Below are 24,475 nucleotides of genomic sequence, written 5' to 3'. Positions count from 1 at the left end.
CATCAGTGGGATGCCATCTTAATCCACAGAGAGCACACAGCCGTGACCAACAGGAGGATTCTCTCTGTCTCAGACTGGGACAGGATATCTGCAAATTTCTAGCAGTTTTAAAAGAGAATTAACCAAAAGAATGGAGTGCAATTAGGCCTAATTTCCTAATGCAAGCAATATGAACAATAAATGGAGAACATGTTTAAAGAGTGTTGTCTATAAGATGTTCCTTGTTCTGTTTGTATTTACACTGCAGTGCAGACATGCCATTGAAATGCCTGTATTTGGCTCGTATGACAATAAGCAAAACCTAAACTTAAAACTTGAACTTGAGAATGATTTCTTGTCATTGTTTATTTAGAGGGGAAATACAGTGTGTGTGTGTGTGTGTGTGTGCCTTTAATCTGGCACTACCACCGTGATTTATGATCTATAGACATAATGAGCGAAACTGGGCTATAATCTCCCTAATAATATAGCGATTTTTATTATGGACCACAGGACAACATATTTGTATAGTGTTCGCCAATGCAGAACTGATAACACGTTGATCACACGTTAACATATCGCCATCTGCTGGTGATTTAGAGACATTATTTATTACGGTTAACACTTTTTATGAAGCCCAAATATGTAATGCATTGTAAAGGCATTATAAATTGATTGTATTGCATTCATTGTGTCATACTACACCTCATAATATGTTATAACTTCTCATAAAAAAGGAACTACAGTTATAATGCATTATAATACTTAACCGATTCAGAGTTATAACTTAGTTATACCTTAAAGAGTGTAATGCATTATAACGCAATAGACATCCAATTTAATCCACAGAAGTTGTAATGTTATATATACAGTATATTAGCCATCTTATAAGTGCTTTCATGCAAAAACATAGTTTAAACAGTCAAAAGGTTTTATGATGTGATCATGTACAATTTTAAGTGGTCTTGGCCTGCTTTCAGTAAAGTCACAAAAACAATGTATTTTTATAACAGCTATGACATAAACTTATACTCAGGGTTGGGGAGTATTTAAAATACAAAATATAAGTAACTGTATTCCACTACAGTTACAATTTAAATGATTGGTAATTAGAATACAGTTACATTCAAAAAGTGTTTTGATTACTGAAGAGATTACTTTGCATTTTATTGTCATTTGTTTCATTTAATATTTAGTCCTTTCAGATGGAAAACATTTATACATATAAATGATGCGATCCAAAGTGCATTTGAACAGCGGTGAAACACTTTCTTATGATGTGTTATATTCATACATGTTCATACTGTTATGAGTGAAAAGGTGGATATGACATCATTGAGGAATTTTCCCTTGGGAGCTTAATAGAGGAGCTACATCACGTTTCTACAGCTAACAAGAAAACAGTTAGAAATGCTTTGACAGATGAAACATAAATCCAATAAATACACGATTACATGCCTTGTTAATGTTTTTTTATGAGGTTAGGATATTTTTTTTTACAAGAAATGCTAACCAATGTAGCCTTTAACAGCATATAGAAAGCTACAACCAATATATCTATGACGAAAATGCACATTGGAGCATAACCTTTTTTCTCTAGTAAGAACTTTGATATTAGAGCAAAGATGTACTGCAAAAATCTTATTCTCAATGAGAATTTATATATTGTTTTTCTTTAAAAAAATATCAAAAAAACCTTAAAGCAACATAAATTAAAGTGAATTTTCTTACTTTATTTACTTGTTTATAGTCAAAACAAGTGAAAAATTTAAAAGTACTGAAGAAGTAATCCAAAGTATTTAGATTACATTACTGACTTTGAGTAATCTAACGGAATATGTTACAAATTACATTTTGTATTCTGTAATCTGTAGCGGAATACTTTTTAAAAGTAACCCTCCCAACCCTGCTTATAACATACAAAGGAAATAATACAAGGGAACACACATTCACAATGTTAATTTTGATACATTAAGAAACTCCCATGTAATTTTGCCCAACAGGGTGTAATTTAAATGGAACATAGGCCATTGGGGTAATGAAAATATATAATTAAAAATAAAATGTGTGATTTGAAAAGTGATTTCTTATGTGTCTGGCTTAAAGGGCTAGTTCACCCAAAAATGAAAATGCTCTCATCATTTACTCACCCTCAAGCCATCCTAGATGTGTATGACTTTCTTTCTTCTGCATAACACAAACAAAGATTTTTAGAAGAATATCTCAGCTCTGAAGTTCCTCACAATGCAATTGAATGGGTACCAACATTTTGAAGCTCCCAAATGCGCATAAACGCAGCATAAAAGTAATTCATAAGACTCCAAAGATTCCATATCTTCAGAAGCGATATAATAAGTGTGGGTGAGAAACAGACCATCAACAAAAGACGATGAAACCCAGTTCTCATTGGGATCAATGAGTTTCAAGAAATTTTAGTTCTCAGTGCTGATGACAGTGATTGTTGGGATACATTCCACAAGTGATGGGCTTGCGTTTGGAGCCACACAGACAGTTTTACAGAGGTTCCACAGACACAGAAAAGTTGTAAAATTGTCTGCAGTACCAGTGCCTCTACAATTGTAGACAGTGCAGTCTACAGTTAACATCAGTTTCAGCTAAAGTACAGTGGATTGGACAAAGCAATGAGAGTTCAGGGTAGGGTAAAACTCTGTAGGCACAATAATATGAAGTTATGCATTGAAAGATTTAGAAAGTGATGTTTTGGTTTCTTTAAATAAACATGCTCTTTCTGGCTTAAAGGTGCTGTAAGCAATTTTTTATGAAAAGACACACAGAAACATCCCTATTACCTGCCATATCTAAAATAGATGCCATGAAATACCACACCCGTGTCTGTGACAGACCAATATGCTCTGTACACAGCAGGGAAAAAAAGGACACTATTTTGCTGCTGTTGTTTTTGACATCTAACGTCATGGTACCTACACAAGGTCAGTGGAACTGTTCGAGTTTGCTGACATCACATTGCTGTCCTGCTCCATCTTTGATCACAACAGTCTCCAAGCATCTATGTGTGCGTGCATGTCTTTAAAAGCCAGGTTTTTGAAAGAGGGGGCGTGTCTAACACAGTGGCTGGTAGACGTTCCTGAAAGGATAAAATTGCTTACAGAACCTTTAACCCTCCTATGGTATTCAGTAATTTTTGCAAAATGTTTTCTCTGATTCTTCTGTTTTATACTCTAATTGAATTATCAGAATTTTGCAGTTCATTTCTGTTTCTTGATGTTCATTTTTTTGACATTATTATGTATTTACTTTTATTACATTTTTATGTTTGAAAGAAATTATTGGTAGTAAAATGCTTATTCTGTGTCTTCTCTTTGTAACACCATGGTCAGGTTTGATTGCAAGCATAATGACATTAACTGCAAAAACTGGCACTTCAAATCAATTTAAAATGCTAAATTTGTACAAATAATAGTTTGATAATGTCTAAAAATATCATATAAATAGTGATAAAATATAAAATTAGGTTACAACAAGTCATCAGATTACACAGTAGGTGGCTACAGACATCTACTGGCTGTTACTGGCCTGACATTGTTTTCAAGTCATGTTATTATATTTTGTTCACCAGATGGCAGCAATCTGCCTCCAATTTATGTCACATTCTCATATTTTCTTTATGTTTCAACTTACAGAAGTGTAGGTTCTGAATTTTTAATAATAAAAAAAAAAAGTGCTTATGTATATGCAAATTAATGGTCAAATATAGAAATGTACATGTAAATTAGATCAAAACAGCATAAAGTCCCAAACGAAATGCATAATTCTATTTTTCTTCAGGGAAGAAGAAATGGTATCATTATTCATTAAAAAAAGGGATTACACATCTTACCCTCCTGGTCAAAAATGACCGTGAATACCAAAGGGAGGTGTCCTTTTTCAGTAACATAGTAGGGTTAAGCAATTTGTACTAATGTGTCATGAATGTAAATTTCTAATGTCTAAATGTTGGTCTTGCTAAAATAATGTCTCTTACTGTTCCAGCCCCCATGCTTGATGCTAGACAGCAACACCCCGTTAAGAATGAATCCCACAAGGGAATTAATAGTGACAGAAATATAAAAATGGTTCTTCTTCCCCGTTTAAAGGAAGGTTCTTACTTCAATACAAGTGCAATACATGTAATGAAATCAGAAATTTTCACAGGTTACATAGTCATGAAAACAAGGTTGCAATATTGGATTTAACATTACCAAAGTCTTTCTAGCAAGACAGTCTGCTGGTCATCTTTGGAATGCTCTCAGGCAGCTATTTTTCTTTAGACAAGCAGCATACAAGTGCAGCTCCTATCTACTTGAATGGGGAAAGACCGAAATCTCCAAAACGGTCAAGATTACGATCAAAGAACATATTTCAAATAAAATCTGACAACACTGTAATCATAATTGTGCTTCTTTACCTAAGATTACGCTTAAAAAATTCAGTTTTCTCAGCTTGTATAGCTAATGTGCATGCATATTCTCGAATTGATTGACAGGCAATGTCTGTATCTAAAAGGTTATTGGCTTTTTTGCCTGTAAGGTGGGACTTCCTTTCTACATCCATTGACCGTTGGTCGAATAGATAGCTTTAACCATTATTTGTTTTTTGCTTTTTTACCTAGAAATTGCATAATTATCTAACATTAATGAGAAACTAAATCTTGTGAAAATATAGATATTAATACGTATGGATGTTGCAGACGCACTCTCAACTTGCTCTCGAGTGTTCATGAACAGGCTTTGACCGTTCCAATATGGCGGACGGCTTACTATAGAGGCCCATAGAAAAAGCCACTAATGAGGCATCTATGTATGTATATCTATGGCTGGGGGTTCCAATTTCTCCAATTAATTTCATATAGAAGTGGCCAGTCTCTGCTAAATAGTCTCCCGCTGAGTTCAGAATTGCATACTACCTTAATACTATTTCTATTTCTGCCATAGACAGTTATATCATATGGCAGAAGTAGTATGAGTAGTATGAGCAGTATGTGATTCCGAACTCAGCCTCTGACTTCACACAGATAAGGTTAGTAAGTGTTATTATCAAACTAAAATCATGTTTACACATATAATGTTTATGTCATGTGGCTATACTTTTTAAACAGTGTGTATTTTATTGTTTATGGACAGGCCCCATTCACTTACATTGTAAGTACCTCACTGGAACCCAGATTTTTACTTTTTCTTCTTCTTCTTCTTTTAATAAGCAAAGGACAAGTTGAAATTATTTTTGTGGTAATCAACATTATGCCACAAATGCTGTCGATTGAGCTTAACTTGTATTGAACCCAGACATTCCTTTAACTTTAAATTCCTAAACTGGCATTTAACCAGCGGCGAATCTCAGGGCCAGCAAAGCCTTCCCTGCTGGCCTTACATGCAAATAAATAAATATTTTTCATCCTTTCATTCTCAATCACCTTTTTGCCTATGTATTTTTAATTGCTTTCCACTCTTAATTAATCTACAAACAAATAGAGAAAAACGAAAAGTTTATCCAGTCAGAATTTATTCCTTGATGCTTACAAGCGAAGCATGACAACTGTTTCACAAATCACATGCCTGAAGTTTGAGCTTCAGGCCTCCAGAATACCTCAACAGTGCAAATGAATGAGCAACTAAAGTCAGATTGTCAGATTCATCAGCCAATCGGATTGATTTATTTGTTCTTGGTGGGTGTGATCTTTAGTATATGTCTCAGTCGAAGACTTCTAGCTGGCCTTGAGTGATGCAATCACACTTTAAGTGATGTAATTTGAAAGCGAAGAGCGCGAGATCTTGCTGACGAGTCGACTGTCATTACTGCTGCTATCTCCATTGAGAAAGAGATCCTTATGGATTTAAAAACACGAAATGTTCTGCATGACCGTGTGATTGCTTAATTTATTCAACAGGAAAGGAGGACTGATTTTCACTTCAAGTAAATTGGTAAGTGCTTTTTACATTGTTATAGCAACATCAGGAGTTCTCTAAGTGTAAATTAGACTGCTTGAGCATTCAGTGTCGGATCAAGTTTTGAAAAGTAGTGCTGGATTTTACAACTTCCTACTAGGAAAAGTCAATGGAATGCATCTTTAAGTCAGAATTACAACTTGTAGGCTCCTGCAGAAATTCTCAACTCTGATTTAAAAGATGCAGGGGCATGATGTCACACAAACATGTCAACACTCAGGGAGATATACAAAGTAAGTGATAAACATTCACTTTATTAAGTAATTTGTTTAATAAATGCTTGCAGAAACATAATGTGTATAAACAAATGTGTATAAAACATTTGATAATCGTAAACCTGAAGCACAAATGCTAGCACTGCAGCATTGTTTATCAGTTGGGTTGCTAGGAGACATCTCTAATGAGAGTCAAACCCCTGCTAAGCTAACGGGAGCGTTGCAGTTCCGAATATCGGGGAATGGAATGCATTTATGGTCGGAGATATCAAGTAGGAATATCCCACATCCAACTTGAATGTAACGCAGCATAACCGTGTACCCTGACGAAACGAAATTTATTGCAAGAAACATTTAAATCACAAATTTTATTAGATTGATTTTTCCAGGTATTATAGACCTCCTTGGTAGATTCATATGAAAAAATATGATATTTGAATGTCTGTTCGGGAGACGTTCGTTTCACAAAACAGTCATGCTGCAATTAAAATTAGGCTTGCTTGAGCATTATGTGCGTGGACGTGTTTTTAAAATGTCAATTGGTATTATTAGTTAGCTGCGACATAATGTATGATGCCCAAAGACATAGGGTGTCTTATTCATTGTGAAACTGTTTTCTTAATGGCACGAATCACACTGAAGGCCTAGACTTTTAATGTACGGCCTGCCACTGCATTTAACTATTGTTAAACATTTCACCAAAGTGTTTTCGAAATCATGTTAGCAACACTGCTACATTTTCCTATATTGAAGTATAGCTTTAATGTAGCTTTACCATGTGTCTTGTAGTATTGCCTAACTAGCTACCTTCTCTAAAAGACAGATTTCACATGCTTCGTTTTTGGAGTAGCTTGTTCAACACTTGATTTCTGCATTTGCTTCTTATTGCTAAAAAATATTAATTTTTAATAATTCACTCCTCTAACTCAAAGTATTAATTATCTGCTTTTCTTGGGTGGGATTACGAATAATACTGAGTCTTCAGATGGTATTGGGTTCTCAACTGGATTTAGCTGCGACCCCCAACAATTCCCACTCCTTCAACACTTTTCAGTACTACATAAGATTCCACAAGACTGAATAAAAAGTTAAATAATTTATTGAGTTGAGTTCCAGTAAGATCTGTATAAGAGAGTTAACAGGTTAGCTTACAGGTCTCTCAGCAAACCAGCTCTCAGTTCCTCTCATTGGGATGCTTTTATTTCTTGAACTGGGAAACTGGTGGAGGGACAGTAATGTCTTGGCCCTTCTCAAGTTTTTTTTCACAGTTGATCAGGTAGTTGACACCATCAACCACACACTGGACAAGCTCAACCTGTTAGGAAATGTCAAATAAGCTGGATTCAAGTATACATATTGAAATGCCATAGGTTTTCGCAGGTCAACTATTATTGACCTACTTTTTTTTTCTTTTTTTTTTTCTTGAACAAACATAACCTTTTATACTGTTTCTTAATTCTACACTTCTGCTCAAACAACAATGACCTCAAACAACCCTTCAACCCTCCATTGCAATATGTCTGCTTTCTAGTCATGGGATTTGCTTCTTCTTTCTTCTCAATCCAATTAAAAGCATTTGTGGGGGATAAGACTCCTATAGAAGGGGATCAGTTTACCTCAGATTTGCCTAAACGGTCAAGGTTGGAGATGTCGAAAGTGTCACCCACAGCCGCAGTATCCACACCTCCTGTTCCACGTTTCTGTAGTCTAAGATTATCCAAAATTTTATTAAAGCGTTTGTCCTGTTGAGAAGGATATATGGAATAGAGATTGACATGTTTAGTATGAATTTAAAGTCTTTCATACAGTACCTCAAGATTCTTTAAAATGGAGTTTCAATACATTTACATATCATTTATCCATTTGGCAAACGCTTTCATCCAAAGCAACTTATTGGACATTTAAGGTATCTATTTGATCAGTTTTGTGTGAACTCATCAGTTCCTTGCTGTTGATGGCACCATGCTCTACCAGCTGAGCTACAGGAACCCAGTAATTTCAGTAAGATCAGAAAATTAGGTACATCATTACCAGTCATTGATTTTACATTCTCTTGAATGCTTCTTCAAGAGACAAATTCAAGATCGAATTTTACATAATAATTTATACAGTACATTAGTATAATCTAGACAAAGTGCACCCTCTACCAATTTAAAACTCAGATTTAACTGAAGAATGTGAGACTGTAAGACCTTGCTGAGGAGGGGCAGACGGACATGGACACCAGCTCTCAGACCAGTGCCAAGATTGGAGGGGCAGGTCAGGATATAGCCCAGGCGTTCATTCCACATGAATTCCCAACCTCTCTCCTGAATCAGTCTCTCCACCTGTGAGGCAGACAAAAAGAGAAACAAACATCATAAAGGAAACTTGTTACTATGTAATTTACAGAAAACTTCATGCCTTTGTGCTTTATTGCCATTTTAGTGCTGAATCAACAATTCTACCTCTTTCAGTCCTCTGCAGAACCTCTCAAACACCCTCTTCATGTTTCCACCTTTTTCCATGGAAATGACTCGGGTGTGGTCCTCTTCATTGATCCAGATTAAAAATGTTTTTTCATTGTTATGCCTAGACATAAGGAAGGATTGTGGCATTAAAAATACATTCTGTAAATTTTGGCATGACTAACCCAGTCTCATGACAAGTCTTATTAACAGAACGAGATGATGAAATAGTAAGATATTGTATGGGTTGGCTCATACAAAAACAAACGACTTTCACTCCCATAGAGAAAAATAAACAAGGGGTTTTCAAACATTTTGATGCAAAGGACCCCCGAACTTGATGATCCCCTTAGAGGGACCCCCTGTGTTAGAAAAGTAGTAAAAGTTTTATTATAAAGACTTATTGTTTGCCAAAAAATGTGGCTATTATATTGTCATTGTACTAAAGCCAAAATAAATTATTAATATTATTTGGAAAATATTTACTTCTTATTAAGTTGACAGTGTATCTTTCTTCTATTGGAGTAATGCTAGATATATTAACCCAAAAAGAAAAATTTTCAATGTAATTTAATTAAAAAAATAATATGCACTGTAAAAAAATGTCTGTAATTTTAACGGTAAAAGATTGTAAAAATGCTACAGAAATAAAACATTAATTGATTAATGAAAATTAACTGTAAAATATACAGTACATATTTAAAATATATTTTAAGACAATACAGTAGTTTTTTCAATAAAATGTTGTAAAAATAAATTTTTTTAGATGTAAAAGCATGATTTTCCTGTATAATTAATGGTAAAAATTAACATTATGTTCAACAAGAGAGTACATGTACTTTTTACAGTAAATTATTGTTAAAATTACAGTAAAAAACAATAATCGGACCATCACATTTCATTATATTTTATGGGAACAGTTATGTTTCTTCTTATTTTTAAAATCAGTTACGTGCATTGGGGTGTTCTGTTTTATATTTAAAAGGTGCAATATGTAAAATCTTTCAATGTAATATTGGCTTTTTTTTTAAATTTTTTTTTTTTGCCAATGTGTGAACGGCTTGTAACGCAACAAAAAGTGAGCCCTTCCTGGACTTCCTAGGTTGCCTATTAAAGCCTGTATTCTGATTTTCATGCGAAGGGAGTGGGTCGCTTCAGCCAGGAAAATTCAAAGATGTGACGTTTATGCACACTCCCGAGAGCCTTGCCTCAGTAATCGCTTCTCTTCCGCTATTCAACAGCGACAACAAACTTCAACACTAGGTGACGTTATCTTAGCGATGGAATCCAGCAAACGTCCGGCTCCCAGCACAACACCGACTCCTGCACAAACTCAGAGTAAGCCTATCTAAGCTTATCTACTGAATCCCGTCTGGCTAAGCAGGAACGTGATCGTGGTCGAGCGAAAAATAGAGTGAACATCGGCAGGGCATTTGATTCTTGGAGGGACCTTTGTTCGATTTTGGGGATCAAAACCGGTTTTGGGGACCCTGAATTGGCGTTCTTCTTATTGGACAGGTAAGCTTACATCACTGCAAAGCATGTGAAATATAATGCCATAAGGATTGATCTGTGTAATTTTAGCTAAACTACAATAACACATGAAATGAATGCTAGACAACGTTCAAGATAATATAAAAAGCTCCATTCATTAGTGTAAGGTAACTTGATTATACAGAAAATATATACAATCTATTATTATAAAACAATAGCGCATTGATATATCAAAACAACAGTTGTGATGGTATCACATCAATACTGAATTGTGTCAACATATTTATAATGTACAGTGTATTTTATAAACAGCTACTGTCATCATCCACCAAATGAGCTAACAGCTATTGATAAAGCTGGCTAGCTAGCTAACGCCGACATAGGCTATCGTATAAATGCTGTCAATGTATCATGCAAAGAAAAGTGATTACTTCAAACTACAGTCTTGCATAGTCAGACCTATATCCACACTTTGTTTTAGCCCTGTTCCAGCACTGGAGAGTCAAATATAACATACAGTCTCAAAGTTTGTAGTAAAACATTCATAACTGTGTAATTTTAATTATGCTACCTCATCTGTCAGCATGATGTCGGTGAATCATGTTCAGCCTCTTTGTACGTTACGTCATTGTTTTGATCGATGCTTGTGTCCCTATGGAGTGTGTGCGCGAGCACGAGCAACAGGTAGCTGGCTACAGTTCACTTAATGGCCACAGGTGTCATTAATAATAACGGTTTCTAAATCTTACATACTGCACCTTTAATGTAGTTTAGTTAATATTTACTGCATTATTTAAATTTCACATGTTTTACCCTGATGGTGTTTAGTGTTTGTGTGTCTCTACATGTTTATTGGTCATTGCTCCTGAAAGAGCCACTACTGCTGAACTTCATATCATCATGTGCTCTTCTGTAATTATTACGGTGATTAACAATACCTTATACATTAAAAAGCAGATTTTTACAGTTTTAGAAGTTTAAGATCAAGTTTCTGATGTTTTTTTACTGTAAATTTAACAGATTTATTTATTTATTTATTTATTTTATTTTTACAGTGCAAGCATGGTCATGTAAATTACAACAGTTTTAAACTGTAAAATGTTCAGGTTGTTCTGTAAAGTTGTTTACATTTTTACTGTATTTTTTACATCATTATTCTGGCAACCACAGCTGCCATTTTTTTTTTTTTTTTTAAACAACAGGATATTTTTTTACAGTGTAATAAAAAACAATATTTTATTTTCAATATTTATATTTATTGTGAAAATAAATATATAAACTGGTAAAAGTATTCAATAACACAATAAATATTGTTTCAAAGCAGCTTTACAGAGAATAGTGAATTCAACCCTTATTTCTTGCAAATAATATTTTCTTTTTTATTAAATTTGATTTAGTCTTTTTTCCTCAATAAATGAAATTATATGTGATTTATTTTTATTTCTTTCTATGGCTGTCAATACAATAAAATAATCAGAATTAATCAACAGAAACTATTATAGAATGAAACGTTAATAATTTCAAATAGTCAACATTAATTTTTTTTTTTTTTTTTTTTTCTTCTCTGAAAATCTGTCATAGCCCCTAGCAGCCCCGGACCCCAGTTTGAAAACCTTTGACATAAACAAACCAGCAAATTATGTTATTATGTTTTTTCCTAAGTCTGACCCAAAGCAAACCTAAACCTAGCCATGTGTAACCCTTATCCAAACCCTAAACGTAACAATAATTTGAATAGGAAAATCACTTTTGTGTACCATGGAAGGAATAAAACATTAGGGTTTGGAATGAGATAAGGGAAGCATATAACAGGTTATTGACATACATCATTACGAGTTGACACTATATGTTGGCAAGACTGCTGAAGATTATAGTTGCAAACTGATTTTTTTTTTTCAGTGCTAATTTTCATTGCAAAAGTCACAGCACCCAATGTCCAAGCCTGCCTTACTAGCAAGCTTTTGATTCTACAGTATGAATAGTAGTTGTTACAGAGTTAATACTGTACCACTGCAAATCACTTAGTAAAACTAGTGACCCATTAAGACTACAATCAGTCTCATATGTAACACACATGCACTCTATAAGTGTCCTCTGGAGATGCAAGTGTCATGCACCATACCAGATGCCCCTGGCATCGGGCCAATCCCGCGCCATTCCTGCACAAGTCAGCAAGGGTGATACGGGTTTGTCAAACAAGAAGTGGTCCTAGAATTTTTTAATCGAGAAAAAGAAAAAAGGGAGAAAGCATTGCATTAAGATCTGGGCTGGTTCATGGCAGAGATTGCCAGCCAATCCTCTCCTCTCAATCTGGTTGGTCAACTTGATCCATATAATCAGCTGCAAAAAAATTGTTCAGATCCAGAAACAGTTCAAGTGTAAAAATGTTTTAAAATGCTTAAACTTGATGAGACCTTGATGCTATTCGAATCTAAACATACACGAATATTGTAGCATCTGTTGTTTGTTGATATTTTCAAGTGTAAGGTGAAGTGGTGTTCCATATGCCTTTAACCGGTAAGTGTATAAACATTAAATGAAACATACATTTACATTGGAATAAAAAAAAAATAAAAAAAACACACAAATGCAAAAAGAGGAATTCTCATTTCAGAAGTACCCCACTCGCCACTGATTTGGCGGTCATTTTGTAGTTAATCTGGTCTGCAAGAGAGAGAGAAATAATTTGTCATGTGCTTGGGACTGAACCTTCCACCTTGGTGTGAACAGCCTAGATCCATACATGCTAGACTACTCAAACAAAATCGATCTTCAAATAAACATCTAGTGGAAGATATCGGAGCTAGCTCACTAGGTGACTGTTGTGTCCAGAACATGTATATCTGTGCATTTACTCAGTTCATTTTGCATGCAATACAAAGCTCTACCAATAGGGGTCGATAGAAGTGTGTAGAAGAAGAAGGATGTGAAGGAGGGTAGAGGGTGTGTGAAAAGAAAAGAGAAAGTAAAAGCGCTGGTGAATTGTGACCAGAGGTGTATAGTAACTAAGTACACCTCATTACTGTACTTAAGTACATTTTCTTAATATTTGTTCTTTACTTAAGTATAAATATTTCTGTGGACTTACTTTCACTTCACTACATTTTGAAGAGAAAACTGATACTTTTACTCTGATAAATTTCTCCCGACACTTTCATTACTTTTGTTGAAAGAATCATTTGGGTCTAATCTTTTAAATCTGATTCCTTTGAACTGAACAAACAGATTCAAAAAGCTGTCTGAATAATTCGTTTTGCGAATCACAAATCTGAATCAAAATCACTAGTGAAGCGCGCGCCAGATTACGTGTTCTGTCGTCTGTCTCCACTAGGGAAGACAAGAAACTGCTCATGTGATTTTAATTTTTTGGTTTTTTGGACTAATTAATTTGATAAGTTTAGGCTTAAACATTATGAAAGCTGTTAAATAATGAAGTTATGTGCGAGCAGTCTCCCGCCTTTCCAGGAGACCTGTTCATATAAAAGTCAATCACATGTGTTTAAATTTTACATTTAAACAAGGTATGATGTGTATGAATAATTACCAGCGCTCATGAAAATGTTTTTATAGGTTAGGAAGATGTGAATGGTCTTTGCCTAAGCAAAACTAGTTTTCTGGTGGTTGCTAAAGTTATATTTGCTTTGTAGCACATTTATGCTACAGTATGTGCTAACTAGGGTTTTCTGGATGGATGCTAGGGCATGCTATGTAGTTGTCAAGGTGATCTTTGCTGTGTGTTTTGGCATTGGTACAGTATATGGTTGCCAGATTGTGACTATGCTGTTGCTAAGTTGTTTTCTGTGTTTTTTGCACATTGCTCTGCAGTTGATCGGGTGTTCTAGGTGGTTGTCAGATTGTTGCTATGTTGTTGTTAAGTTGTTTTAACTGTGTTTCCGCACATTGCTATGCAGTTGCCAGGGTGTTCTGGTGGTTGCTGGATGGTTGCTTATTGGCCCAAATGAAAAGAGCCCACCCCCACAAGTCTCTGTTCTGGTCACAAATATGACTCAACTCCCTTCTTCAGTGTTCCAATTTTCATGGACTGTGGTGTTCATTTACATTCATCCCATAAATATGATCATTCTGATGTGACTTGAATGTGCCATTAAAGGGATAGTTCATTTAAAAATGAAAATTCTCTCATCATTTTCTCACCCTCATTCGATCCTAGATGTGTATGACTTTCAATTTTTTTCTTCTGAACACAAACAAAAAAAGATTTTCAGAAGAATATTGCTGTTATGTAGGTCAATTCAATGTACGTGAATGGTGGCCAGACCTTTGAAGCTCCAAAAAGCACATAAATGCAGCATTAGAGTAATCCATAAGACTCCAGTGGTTTCACCAATGTCTTCTGAACAGATCCAGTTGGTTTTGGGTAAGAATAGACCAAAATATAACTCCTTTTTAGACTATAAATCTTGACATTAGCAGTCTCCTTGGCAATCAGGATTTCAAGCTCGATTACACTTCCTATAGCGCCATCTAGGGCTCTGCACATGCGTCAAGCACTAGAAAGTGAAATTGAGCTTGAAATCATGATCGTGATTAGAGATTGCAATGGTAAGATATACAGTAAAAATGAGTTACAATTTGGTTCGTTCTCACCCAAAACCAACTGAATCACTTCAGAGGACATGGATTTAACCACTGTAGTAGTATGGATAACTTTATGCTCCCTTAATAAGCTTTTAGTAGCTTGAAGTGTCTGGCCACCATTCACTTGCATTGAACTGACCTACAGAGCTGAAATATTCTTCTAAATATCTTTATATGTGTTCTGCAGATGAAAGAAAGTCACACACATCTGGGATAGCATGAGGGTGAGTAAATGATGAGCACCACCAATCAAATAGTTGCAGTGGGTTTAATGAACTGTTCTGTAATTTATGCAATTTACCTGTACTTTTGATACTTAAGTAAATTTAATATCAGTTACTTTAATACTTTTATTTAAGTTGTTTTCTCATGAGCTAAGTTTTAAGTTTTACTTGAGTCAATTTCATTGAAGGTATCTTTACTTTTACTCAAGTATGACAAATGCATACTTTATACAACAATGACTGAGACATTGTCTCCGTCTCCATTACTGAGGCACCAACACAACAGTGACTAGCATAGGATGTGCTAGGGAAGTTGCGCTACGCTCTAGCTGGGAGTTGATAATTCCTCAGCCTTACCAAATCCCACGAGCATCTGGCCAGTCTCTAGCCATACCAGCTGCGGTGAGGAGAGGAGATACTGGCTTATCAAAGAGGAAGTGCTCCTTAGGTTGGCCATCATAAGACAAGAGCAGTGATGTCTGTTAGCTCTCAAACAATATCAAGACCAGAGAATATTTAAAACTGTCATTTAAGATAATTTACATAACCAAATTCAACTGCCCTGCTGAAAAGACTAGAACAAAACACCAGCATATGTTGTGTTTTGGATGGTGGTCTCCAGCATGGGATGCTGGTGTGCTGGTGGTCCTAATAAGCTTCTTAACTAGCTTAAGCAGAAAAACTTTGTAAACCAACATCAATTGGAAGTTTATGCTGATTGAAGTTTTGCTAGTTCACAGCATGGCTATACTGGTATACAATTTAGACTAGCAACAAACGAGCACTAACCAGCATAGACCAGTATTCAGGCAAAAATGTAAGTAGTTTTAAGATGGTCTTTTCAGCAGGGTAAATAGGGCACAGTAAATGCTTATGTTCTCTTAATTTTGCCTTTATCTATTGTTATATTGTTTTTACTCAGAATCTGAGTACCAGGATGATATACTCTATAAATGAAAATGGCATGGATCTATTTAAACCTCCTTTAGTGTACACCTACTGCTTATGCTGGAACTTTTTTTCTGGTGTGTATACTTACATCAATAAGCTGCTGCTGTTCTTGCTCAGTCATCTCTGTCAGGCTGTAGTATTTGCCTGCCAGGTCCTCTTTCAATCCAGAAAGAGCCTGGACTACAACACGCTCCACCTCACGGCGTTCAGCGCGGGAGCAGGCAGGTGGCAGGCTGAGCCCACGAATACTGCGGCCTGTGCGCACACGTGATGACAGCACATAGTTCTCATCAAACATCCCGGAAGTGATCTGTTCAAAGGCCACCATTAGAAACATGTTCAGTGCAACCTTGAAAAATACAGTAGTTCAAGACTAAACCTTGTCCTGAACTAAATTGGGGAAAGATTTAAGATGGTCTAGCTGGTCTCCCAGCCCAGCCAAACTGGTGCTCAGCTGGTCAGCCAGCTGGTCTTCCAGCCTAAAGAGCTGAAAAGTACCCCAAACACTTGTTAAAACAGTAGTCAGGGAGAACAGCTAAGACCAACAAACCAGTTTAGGCTGGTTTAAGCATTTTTTCCCCAATATGGTTTTCAGTGAATTTTTTTAATGGTTATTTGGGTTTTCTGAGGACTGCAGAGAACACTACATGACTCTTTTACCTTTGAGCTGTCCAAGTCTGTTGGGTGCTTCATGGTTGTGGGGTCATAGCCATTGTGTCTTTCCTTAATGACTGGATCAAAGAGTTTAGCAAACACCTAAGGATTACAGCGAAAGTAATTGATACATTGCCTATGTGTGTACTTATGTAGAAGACTCAAATTAACTCAAATTTGCCGCCACTTACTGACAGAGTTATATCATGGGCACTAGGTATGTCATAAAATATAGATATATCGATTATTGATCGGCACGTTATTTTATCAATATATTTTTGAGGCATTGATATATAAAAATTAGCCGCCATTTAAATTAGAAGCCTAATCTGCGTGCTTTCCAAATCACTCCGCTGGCCTCTGTTTAACAGTCTGGCATAATAGCGTTGGGGAAGAGGCGGATATAACATTTATTTTGACACATAAAGGAGGAGCTGATGTGGTGCAGCAGATGGCAGTCTAAAGTTATGAAGGTTTTTGAACTTCTTCAAGAATGAACAAAGTGACGTTGATGAGTTTGCAGGTTAGTGGATGAAACTGGTGTAATTACGCAAACTGAATGATTAGAAATGGCGAAGTTTGTGATGCAGTTTCTAAAAAAATAGGTTTCATTCAAGCTGTCAAACCACAAAAAGTCTTGTAAATGAAAATACATTGTGTAGGCTCTATAAAAGATACATATACACAATATATCATCCAGTGATGGTTAGACTAAATAATCTTTGTCCTTTGATAATGATTTGGGTCAAATTTAATGGAAAACATGTGAGTTGTGCTCCATGGCACTGCAGAATTTTGACGTTGAGTGTTAGTGGTGTGTGCGTACCTTTGTAGAAAATAATTGTTTCGAATTTTAGAATGCGCCATGTTGTCCGCAGGACATGTCCAGTGTCCAACCCCCTTTAATTTACCCTACCACTCAAACTTTACCAAAGTCGTGCTGAGAAATATGTTTGTAAAGACAAAGACTATTGTGCAATGAGCAGCCCTGTTTATATCTGAAAAAAATCCTGATATACAGTATATCGATATCAAAAAATCTTCCAATTATTGATACAGGAAATAGTCTCCAATCCAAAGCCTAATTATCACATACAGAAAAATAAATTATTATCAATAATTTTATAAGCTAAAAATGAATGCAGATTGCTTTGTCTGTTTGTCTAATTTGGTCTCTTTAAAATGACCAAAGTTCAGCCATGCAAGTCTCACTCTGTTCTCTTTGGGGGAACAATTGTCATATGCATTTAGCTGGTGGCTGTTTGTTTAATTCATGATTTTTGCAGCAAGCTTATTTCAGTTGTTTGTAGCAAGTTTTCAAATTCTTTACCATTTCACTGTAAACTCTCGTGTTTATGATTTATGATGACATCACAAGCTCCTTCATGGTTAAGCAGTGAGCCCTTGTTTTTAAATTCATTATTTTGCAGCAAGATTTATGATCTAAATCCTTTTGATTTCACTGCAAGCTCTTACATGCTAACGTAATTTTACATCATCCTTTTCAGGTAAGTACTTAAAGATTCATTAGCAAGCTTTTGTGTTTTTGTTGATTTTGCAGCAAGCTCTATGAATTATTCCTTATGATACCACTGCAAGCTTGTATTTAATCCATTATTACACTACAATCATGACTTCCGTACACTCCAAGTTCTTGTGATTTTGCAGCAGCTTTCCTTTTAATTCAGGATTGCCGTAACCTCTTATGCCAAGTCTTTTAATCTACACGATTTTGCTACAAACTTTATGGTCTAGGCCTAAATCATTTCTTGCAACTCTTGTTTTAATTTATGTTCTCGGCTACTATTCTTCACGACATCACTGTAAGATCTGTGGTTTTATTTAAATTGCAGCGATTTTGTGTTCTAATTCTTGATCGCAGAAAGCAGAAATTTTTATATTTCACTGCAGCTCTCTTAAATCATGATTTTGTTGCCATCTCTTGTGTCAGTCATTTAATTCAGGACTAGTTCAGGAGCATGATTTGATTTGATTTGATCTAGCAGTGAACGTTTGCACTAGTGTCTTTATACTTGATTTAGCAACAAGCTTGCTTTTATTTGAAATTCTCTGGAAGCTCTTATTTTAATTCATGACTGCACAGTTATGTGCTGCGTGAATGGGCTTAAATCATTTTCATAACCCCTTTAGGCTGGGTAAATGCATTACTTCACATGATTCAAATGATATTTGCTCAGGTGGTGCTGTGGCTTTTTTTTAACCAGCTTGTACGGTAAGGTCTGCTTTGGCCATGACACATAGAAGTGCGTCTTAATAAGGTAAGCCTTAGGCAATTCTGACTGGCACACATCACTATTGTAGGCCATTAGATTAAATAAATCCAAACACGGCTAGTTTAAATCACTAGTTAAAATTTTTTATCTTATAATAAAGATGATGATTTCTTATCTCAGGTACACATTATGAGTTAGGTCAGTAGTGTTTGAGCTATTTGGCTAAGCAGATCGAGGCACACATAGAAATTTAGTTCATTAGTGTTATGCCATTTGGCCTGCGGCCTAGGCACACCTAGCTAGCATTCACTTGCGGCATATGGCTTTTCAGAGCAGCAGTAGTACATAAGTCTTGGCGACAGATCTGCTTTGTTGGGGGTTTGTGTTTTGTGTTTGTGTTATGTGTTTGTGCAGCTTCCCAGCTTTGTTGGGGATTGTTCATGTCTATGTGTGCAGCAGCAGGTACTGTAACACATGCTCAATGCAGCATGTCTTGCGTTTTGTCTCATTGTGCAGCAGCAGCATGTCCACATGCTAACACTCTATGTATGTGTCTTTCTTGCAGTAGCAAGTGTTCGTACTTGCTCTGCAGCAGCAGCAGCGTAGCAGATCTAGTCCACCAAGACCAATACCCTATCAATACTTCATACCCACATTCACATGCTAAATCTTTCAGAGAGTTGGCACAACTGAACTATATTAGTAATTGTACCTCATAGCTCTCCTCATCACCAGCCACCATGCCCACAGTCTTGATGAAGGGATGACCAGGGTTGTCCACTCCAGTCTGAATGCATTGGTCAAGGCTCCAGTTATTAGGAGTTAGCTTGTCCCTCAGACAGCCATAAATGGCAGGGGTCAAAGCAGAAGCCATGCAGTTGTTGTGTTTGCGCAGATCTGGGAAATCAGCACTGTGAAAGAAAACAACATAATTATTTCAGATGAGTCACATGCAGTCTTCTTCAAAATTTTATTCATTGCATTATGCGCCGGTGTTCTTGGGTCAGACAAAAGACATTTCCTCGTACTTCACTGAAACCAGGTAAAGGTACGGTTGTTATTATTATTATTATTATTCATTATTCAGATTATCATTTTAATGATATGGTAATACTTAAAACATTTGTGCTATTCACATACAGTTTGTGCCAAATCAAAGCAAACTAACATGCTCTGACTGTTACAGGCATCTTATATTACACATACAGTACTTAACGTATTGTACGTTGTACATGACTAGTCATATCATATTGCCTTGTGTTTGAAGCTTAGCACGGACAAGCAGGCAATCTTATGTAGTGAGTGAATGATGTGTCTGCACTCAGCGTACACTAACTTTTGTAACTTTAAAAGAAACTGTACTTTGCTTTTTTCCAAACACACAAACGATCAATAAAATCCTCCTCTTATACCCAGACTTGCTTTCATCACTTGATTACTATGATTATGAGTGGGACTCCACTCAGCAACCTTGTAGGTTGTGAACTGTGAAAAGGGACAATCTGTCAACAGAATTTTGTAACCTGGGTGGGTACAGCTTCCTTTTCTCCCCAGCAGAGACTCCAGAGTCCGTCATGATGTAGCTGGATACCAAGGTGCCTGCGCCCAGGCTGGCCATGAACACAGCCTTGTTGCGTCCGGTGAGCATTCGTGTGAACATGCTTGCCATCTTTACTACTCACACACGTTTAAGGACTGAATTTCACAGCAGAGGACAGCTATAATAGAACAATAGTATGGCAGAAATAATTCTTCAGTTAACTGTTGTGAAGTTATTTTATTATTAATTGTAATTCAAAATATTAATGAATTATCTTTATACAGCCTATTTGGTAATTGTGTATTGGTTGTTTATTGTGACTTTGGAGGGTGAACCTGCGGGTGTAGTAGATACACCTGCAGGTTCTATTGTTTGTGCTGCATGCATCAAATGCATGAAAACTGTTCCACAGATACGTCTGATCATCTATAAGGTTGCCATTTTCCTTGTCTACTTAAAGGGACACTTCACCCAAAAATAAAAATTTTCTCATCATTTACGTAGCCTCATGCCATCTTAGATGTGTATGACTTGCTTTCTTCTGCAGAACACAAACTAACATTTTTAGAAGAATATCTCAGCTCTGTTAGTCCTCACAATGCTAGTGAATTGTTACCAAAATTTTAAGCTCCAAAAAGCAAATTAAGGCAGCATAAAATTAATCCAAAAGACTCCAGTGGTTTAATCAATCTCTTCTGAAGCGATCCAATCAAGTATTTTTGATTAAAACAGACCAAAAAGTACAATTTTTTTTCTTTTTTACTATAAATCTTGAAATCTGCAGTCTCCTTGGGGATCATAATTTCAAGCTCTCTAGCTTTCTAGCTTTATATAGCACTCTGTGCATGCATCAAGCACTAGGAAATGTAGTCCAGCTTGAAATCATGATCATGCCTAGAGACTGCAATGGCAAGATGTACAGTGAAAAAGGATTTACATTTTGGTCTGTTCTCACCTAAAAACAAATTGGATCGCTTCAGAAGACATGGATTAAACCACTGGAGTCGTATGGATTACTTTTATTCTGCCTTTGTGCCTTTTGGAGTTCCAAAGTTCTGGTCACCATTCACTTGCATTGTTTGGACCTACAGAACTGAAATATTCTTCTAAAAATCTTTATTTGTGTTCAGCAGAAGAAAGAAAGTCATACACATCTGGGATGGCATGAGGGTGAGTAAATTATAAGAACATTTTTATTTTTGGGAGAACTATCACTTTAAACACCTTTAAAGTTTTTCCATGCTATTGTTGCCTTTGGCTCCCTCACTTGGGAGTTTGTCAGACACTATTCTTTTGTAAAGTTGCTTTGGAACAATATGCATTGTTAAAAGTGCAATACAAATAAATAGAATTGAATTCAATCTATACCTGGTATAAAGTACATGATTAATCAGAGGAGTTCTACTTCTTGATACTGTTGTTTTGACATGGTGAGCATGTGTCCTCTTTGACTTAGCTACACATTGGCCTTTTCCACTGGGTAGTATCTATATACACACTGACTTTTAACTTAATGCCAGAGTAATATCTGCCATATTAAATTCCACATGTCTCTGTACCACGCAAAGCAGCTCATATGTCAAATAATGTACAGTTATCAGGTTTCATTAAACCTTAAACAAAAATGCATAAAAAACTTTAACAGTAAAAAAAAAATCAAATTATTTAAATGAAGAAAAAAATCTAATTAAAATATTCCACAATATGGAATATTATGGGAATATATTATAAAATAGAGTAGTGCAGACAGTGCTAGTACAGTTTCCAGTATCTTATAATGTTTTACAATTATGCAGAACTATCTAACTGACTCTTACATCTGGCAGTGGACCAAAAGCAGCAGGTTTTAAGTAATGTTGCCAAGACTCTGCTAATATAAGTTACTACAGTCACATGAGATGATGTGTGTCAGAGGTGCTTACAGTGGGAGGGTGTGAGACCTTTAATGAACAGTCCTATCCCTCAAAAAAAAGGAAGCTAAGGAGTTTGATCAAAATTAATACTGATATAAATCATATTAACTGGATCAACAACTAGAAAAGTTTAAAAATAAATAAATAAACAAAACAAAAATAATTTTAATCCTGGCCCTACAGACTCATTCTGTCACTCACTATGGAAATACTTGTGAACAAAAAAAATAAATAAATATTATTTCACAAGAATATTGGTACCAAAAAGTTCAAAAACTGAACCAAAAGTTGGGCATTCCTAAAAAACTCTAATTGAAATATTAGCCCTTTGTGCTGGTCTGGTATATTTGTTTTACTATTAAAGGGATAGTTCACCCAAAATTTGAAATTCTGTCATCACCTTTATGTCATCCCAAACCCACATAACTTTATTTTTTCCGTGGAACACAAGAGGAGAATTTTGAAGAAAGTTGACGTTGTTCTTTTTCAATAAAATAAAAGTGAATGGTGACTGAGACTGTCAGTCCCTAACATTTTGCTTAACATCTCCTTTTTGGTTCCACAGATGAAAAAATTCGGCAACAATTTACAATAAGGTTCCATTTGTTTACATTAGATAGCAACATTTTAAGATGAACTAACAATGAACAATACTTTCATAGCATTTATTAATCTTGGTTAATGTTAATTCAGACATATAGTAATACATTTTTAAAATCAAAAGTTGTACATGTTAACATTAGTTAATGCAATATAAACTAACAATGGGCAATTGTATTTGTATTAACTAACATTAACAAATATTCATAATTTTTTTTTTTTTAAATATATTGTTCATTGTTAGTTCATGATACCTAATGCATTAACTAATGTTAAAGGAATATTCAAAACAAGTTAAGCTCAATCGACAGCATTTGTGGAATAATATTGATTATCAAAAAAATATATATATATTTTGACTCGTCCCTTCTTTACTTTAAAAAAAGCAAAAATGTGGGTTACAGTGAGGCACTTACAATGGAAGTGAATGGGGCCAATCCATAAATGCAAAAATACTCACTGTTTCAATAGTATAACCACAAGACATAAACAATATGTGTGTTAACATAATTTGAGTGTGATAAAATTACATACTAACCATTTCTGTGTAAAGTTATAGCCACTTTTAAAACTTTGTTTTCATGGAAACTAAAACAACTGTAAAAACGAGGATTTAAACAACATTAAAGCTCAAATAATACACAAGTTTAAACAGAAATATTAGTGTAAGAGCTTTTATAAAATTACAAGCATCACATTTCTGCCTTTAAACCCTTCAAAAATTGGCCTCTTCACTTCCATTGTAGATGCCTCTCTGTAATCCAGATTTTAGGGGTTTTTTTAAAGAAAAGGAGGGGCAAGTCAAAATAAATGTTTGTGGTAATCAGTATTATGCCTCAAATGCGGTCGCGTGAGCTTCACTTGTATTGAACCCAAAATATTATTTTAATGAGTGGAACCTAATAGTAAAGTGTTACCAAAAAGTAATATTTGTTTACAACAACATGAGGGTGAGTAAATTTTTACCCAATTTTAATTCTGTAATATGTAAAGCTACAAACAAAAATGGTCTTAAAGGAAAAGCTTTATTGCACTCACCTGTTGGATCAGAAGAGGGCCTCAGGCTCCCAGAATAGTACACTGTTCACCGTATAATGAGGCAGCACCAGGCTTGTGCTCAAAATAAGAGCTCATCTCTTCAGCCAATCCTATTTCATCTGTCAGCATAACAGCATGTCTCTGCTGTCAATGCGTTCTGTCCTTGAGCTCTCCCTCACCAGTGCAAACCTCCAGTTACGTGCCAGTGATAGTGTACACGTATGGCGTATGAATGGTTTCACACTCTGTCAGGTGCTTCCTCACACATGCTTACAATTATCCACCACAGACCATCATGTCTGTATATTATTTTACTCTTGGTGTATTTATTTGTAATTAATATTAAATACAGTTTACAATGTTGTGACCTTTTATGTATGTCCATTTTCAGAGAAAATGTCCCATACATTTAATATTTTGTTAGATATATTGCTACACAGTTTACCTACAAAGCTATCCTGTTTAGCTGGGCAGTATGGGTAAAGGGTGAAGTTAAACTGGTATATGATTTGCCTGACCCAAGACCTTTTGCATTATCTGGTTTTACATGAGAGCCCTACTGTGGCTCAACCCTCCTTCCTAGGATGAGAGAGAGAGAGAGAGAGAGAGAGAGAGAGAGAGAGA

General features: G+C 35.6%; 1 protein-coding gene across 2 annotated transcripts; it reads right to left on the bottom strand.

The window, feature by feature from the left end:
* Positions 1 to 7,238: 7,238 nt before the first annotated feature.
* On the bottom strand, positions 7,239 to 24,013 carry ckmt2b (creatine kinase, mitochondrial 2b (sarcomeric)). Of its 2 annotated transcripts, none has more exons than XM_051676258.1 (10): positions 23,852 to 24,013; positions 20,284 to 20,478; positions 19,473 to 19,671; positions 16,533 to 16,628; positions 15,961 to 16,182; positions 15,279 to 15,364; positions 8,605 to 8,728; positions 8,350 to 8,484; positions 7,774 to 7,899; positions 7,239 to 7,472 (listed from the first exon to the last, which is right to left on the bottom strand). In XM_051676258.1, the coding sequence occupies exons 2-10, from the start codon at positions 20,427 to 20,429 to the stop codon at positions 7,356 to 7,358; spliced, it is 1,251 nt and encodes a 416-aa protein (XP_051532218.1). In that variant the 5' UTR covers positions 20,430 to 20,478; positions 23,852 to 24,013; the 3' UTR covers positions 7,239 to 7,355. The 2 variants fall into 2 exon arrangements, with proteins under 2 accessions (XP_051532218.1, XP_051532210.1); XM_051676250.1 differs by lacking the exon at positions 15,279 to 15,364 and adding an exon at positions 12,221 to 12,306.
* Between the last annotated feature and the right edge of the window lie 462 nt (positions 24,014 to 24,475).

This window comes from Myxocyprinus asiaticus, chromosome 3, assembly GCF_019703515.2.
Source record: "Myxocyprinus asiaticus isolate MX2 ecotype Aquarium Trade chromosome 3, UBuf_Myxa_2, whole genome shotgun sequence".
Lineage (NCBI taxonomy): Eukaryota > Metazoa > Chordata > Actinopteri > Cypriniformes > Catostomidae > Myxocyprinus > Myxocyprinus asiaticus.
This window is presented reverse-complemented; position numbering and strand designations above follow the sequence as displayed.

Excerpts from the sequence above, each read along its gene's own strand:
- ckmt2b (XM_051676258.1), bottom strand. The coding sequence starts at position 20,429 with ATGGCAAGCATGTTCACACGAATGCTCACCGGACGCAACAAGGCTGTG. Across the intron at positions 16,629-19,472 it reads GTGATGAGGAGAGCTATGAG|GTGTTTGCTAAACTCTTTGA; the intron begins GTACAATTACTA and ends TGTAATCCTTAG. Across the intron at positions 7,473-7,773 it reads ACCGTTTAGGCAAATCTGAG|GTTGAGCTTGTCCAGTGTGT; the intron begins GTAAACTGATCC and ends ATTTCCTAACAG.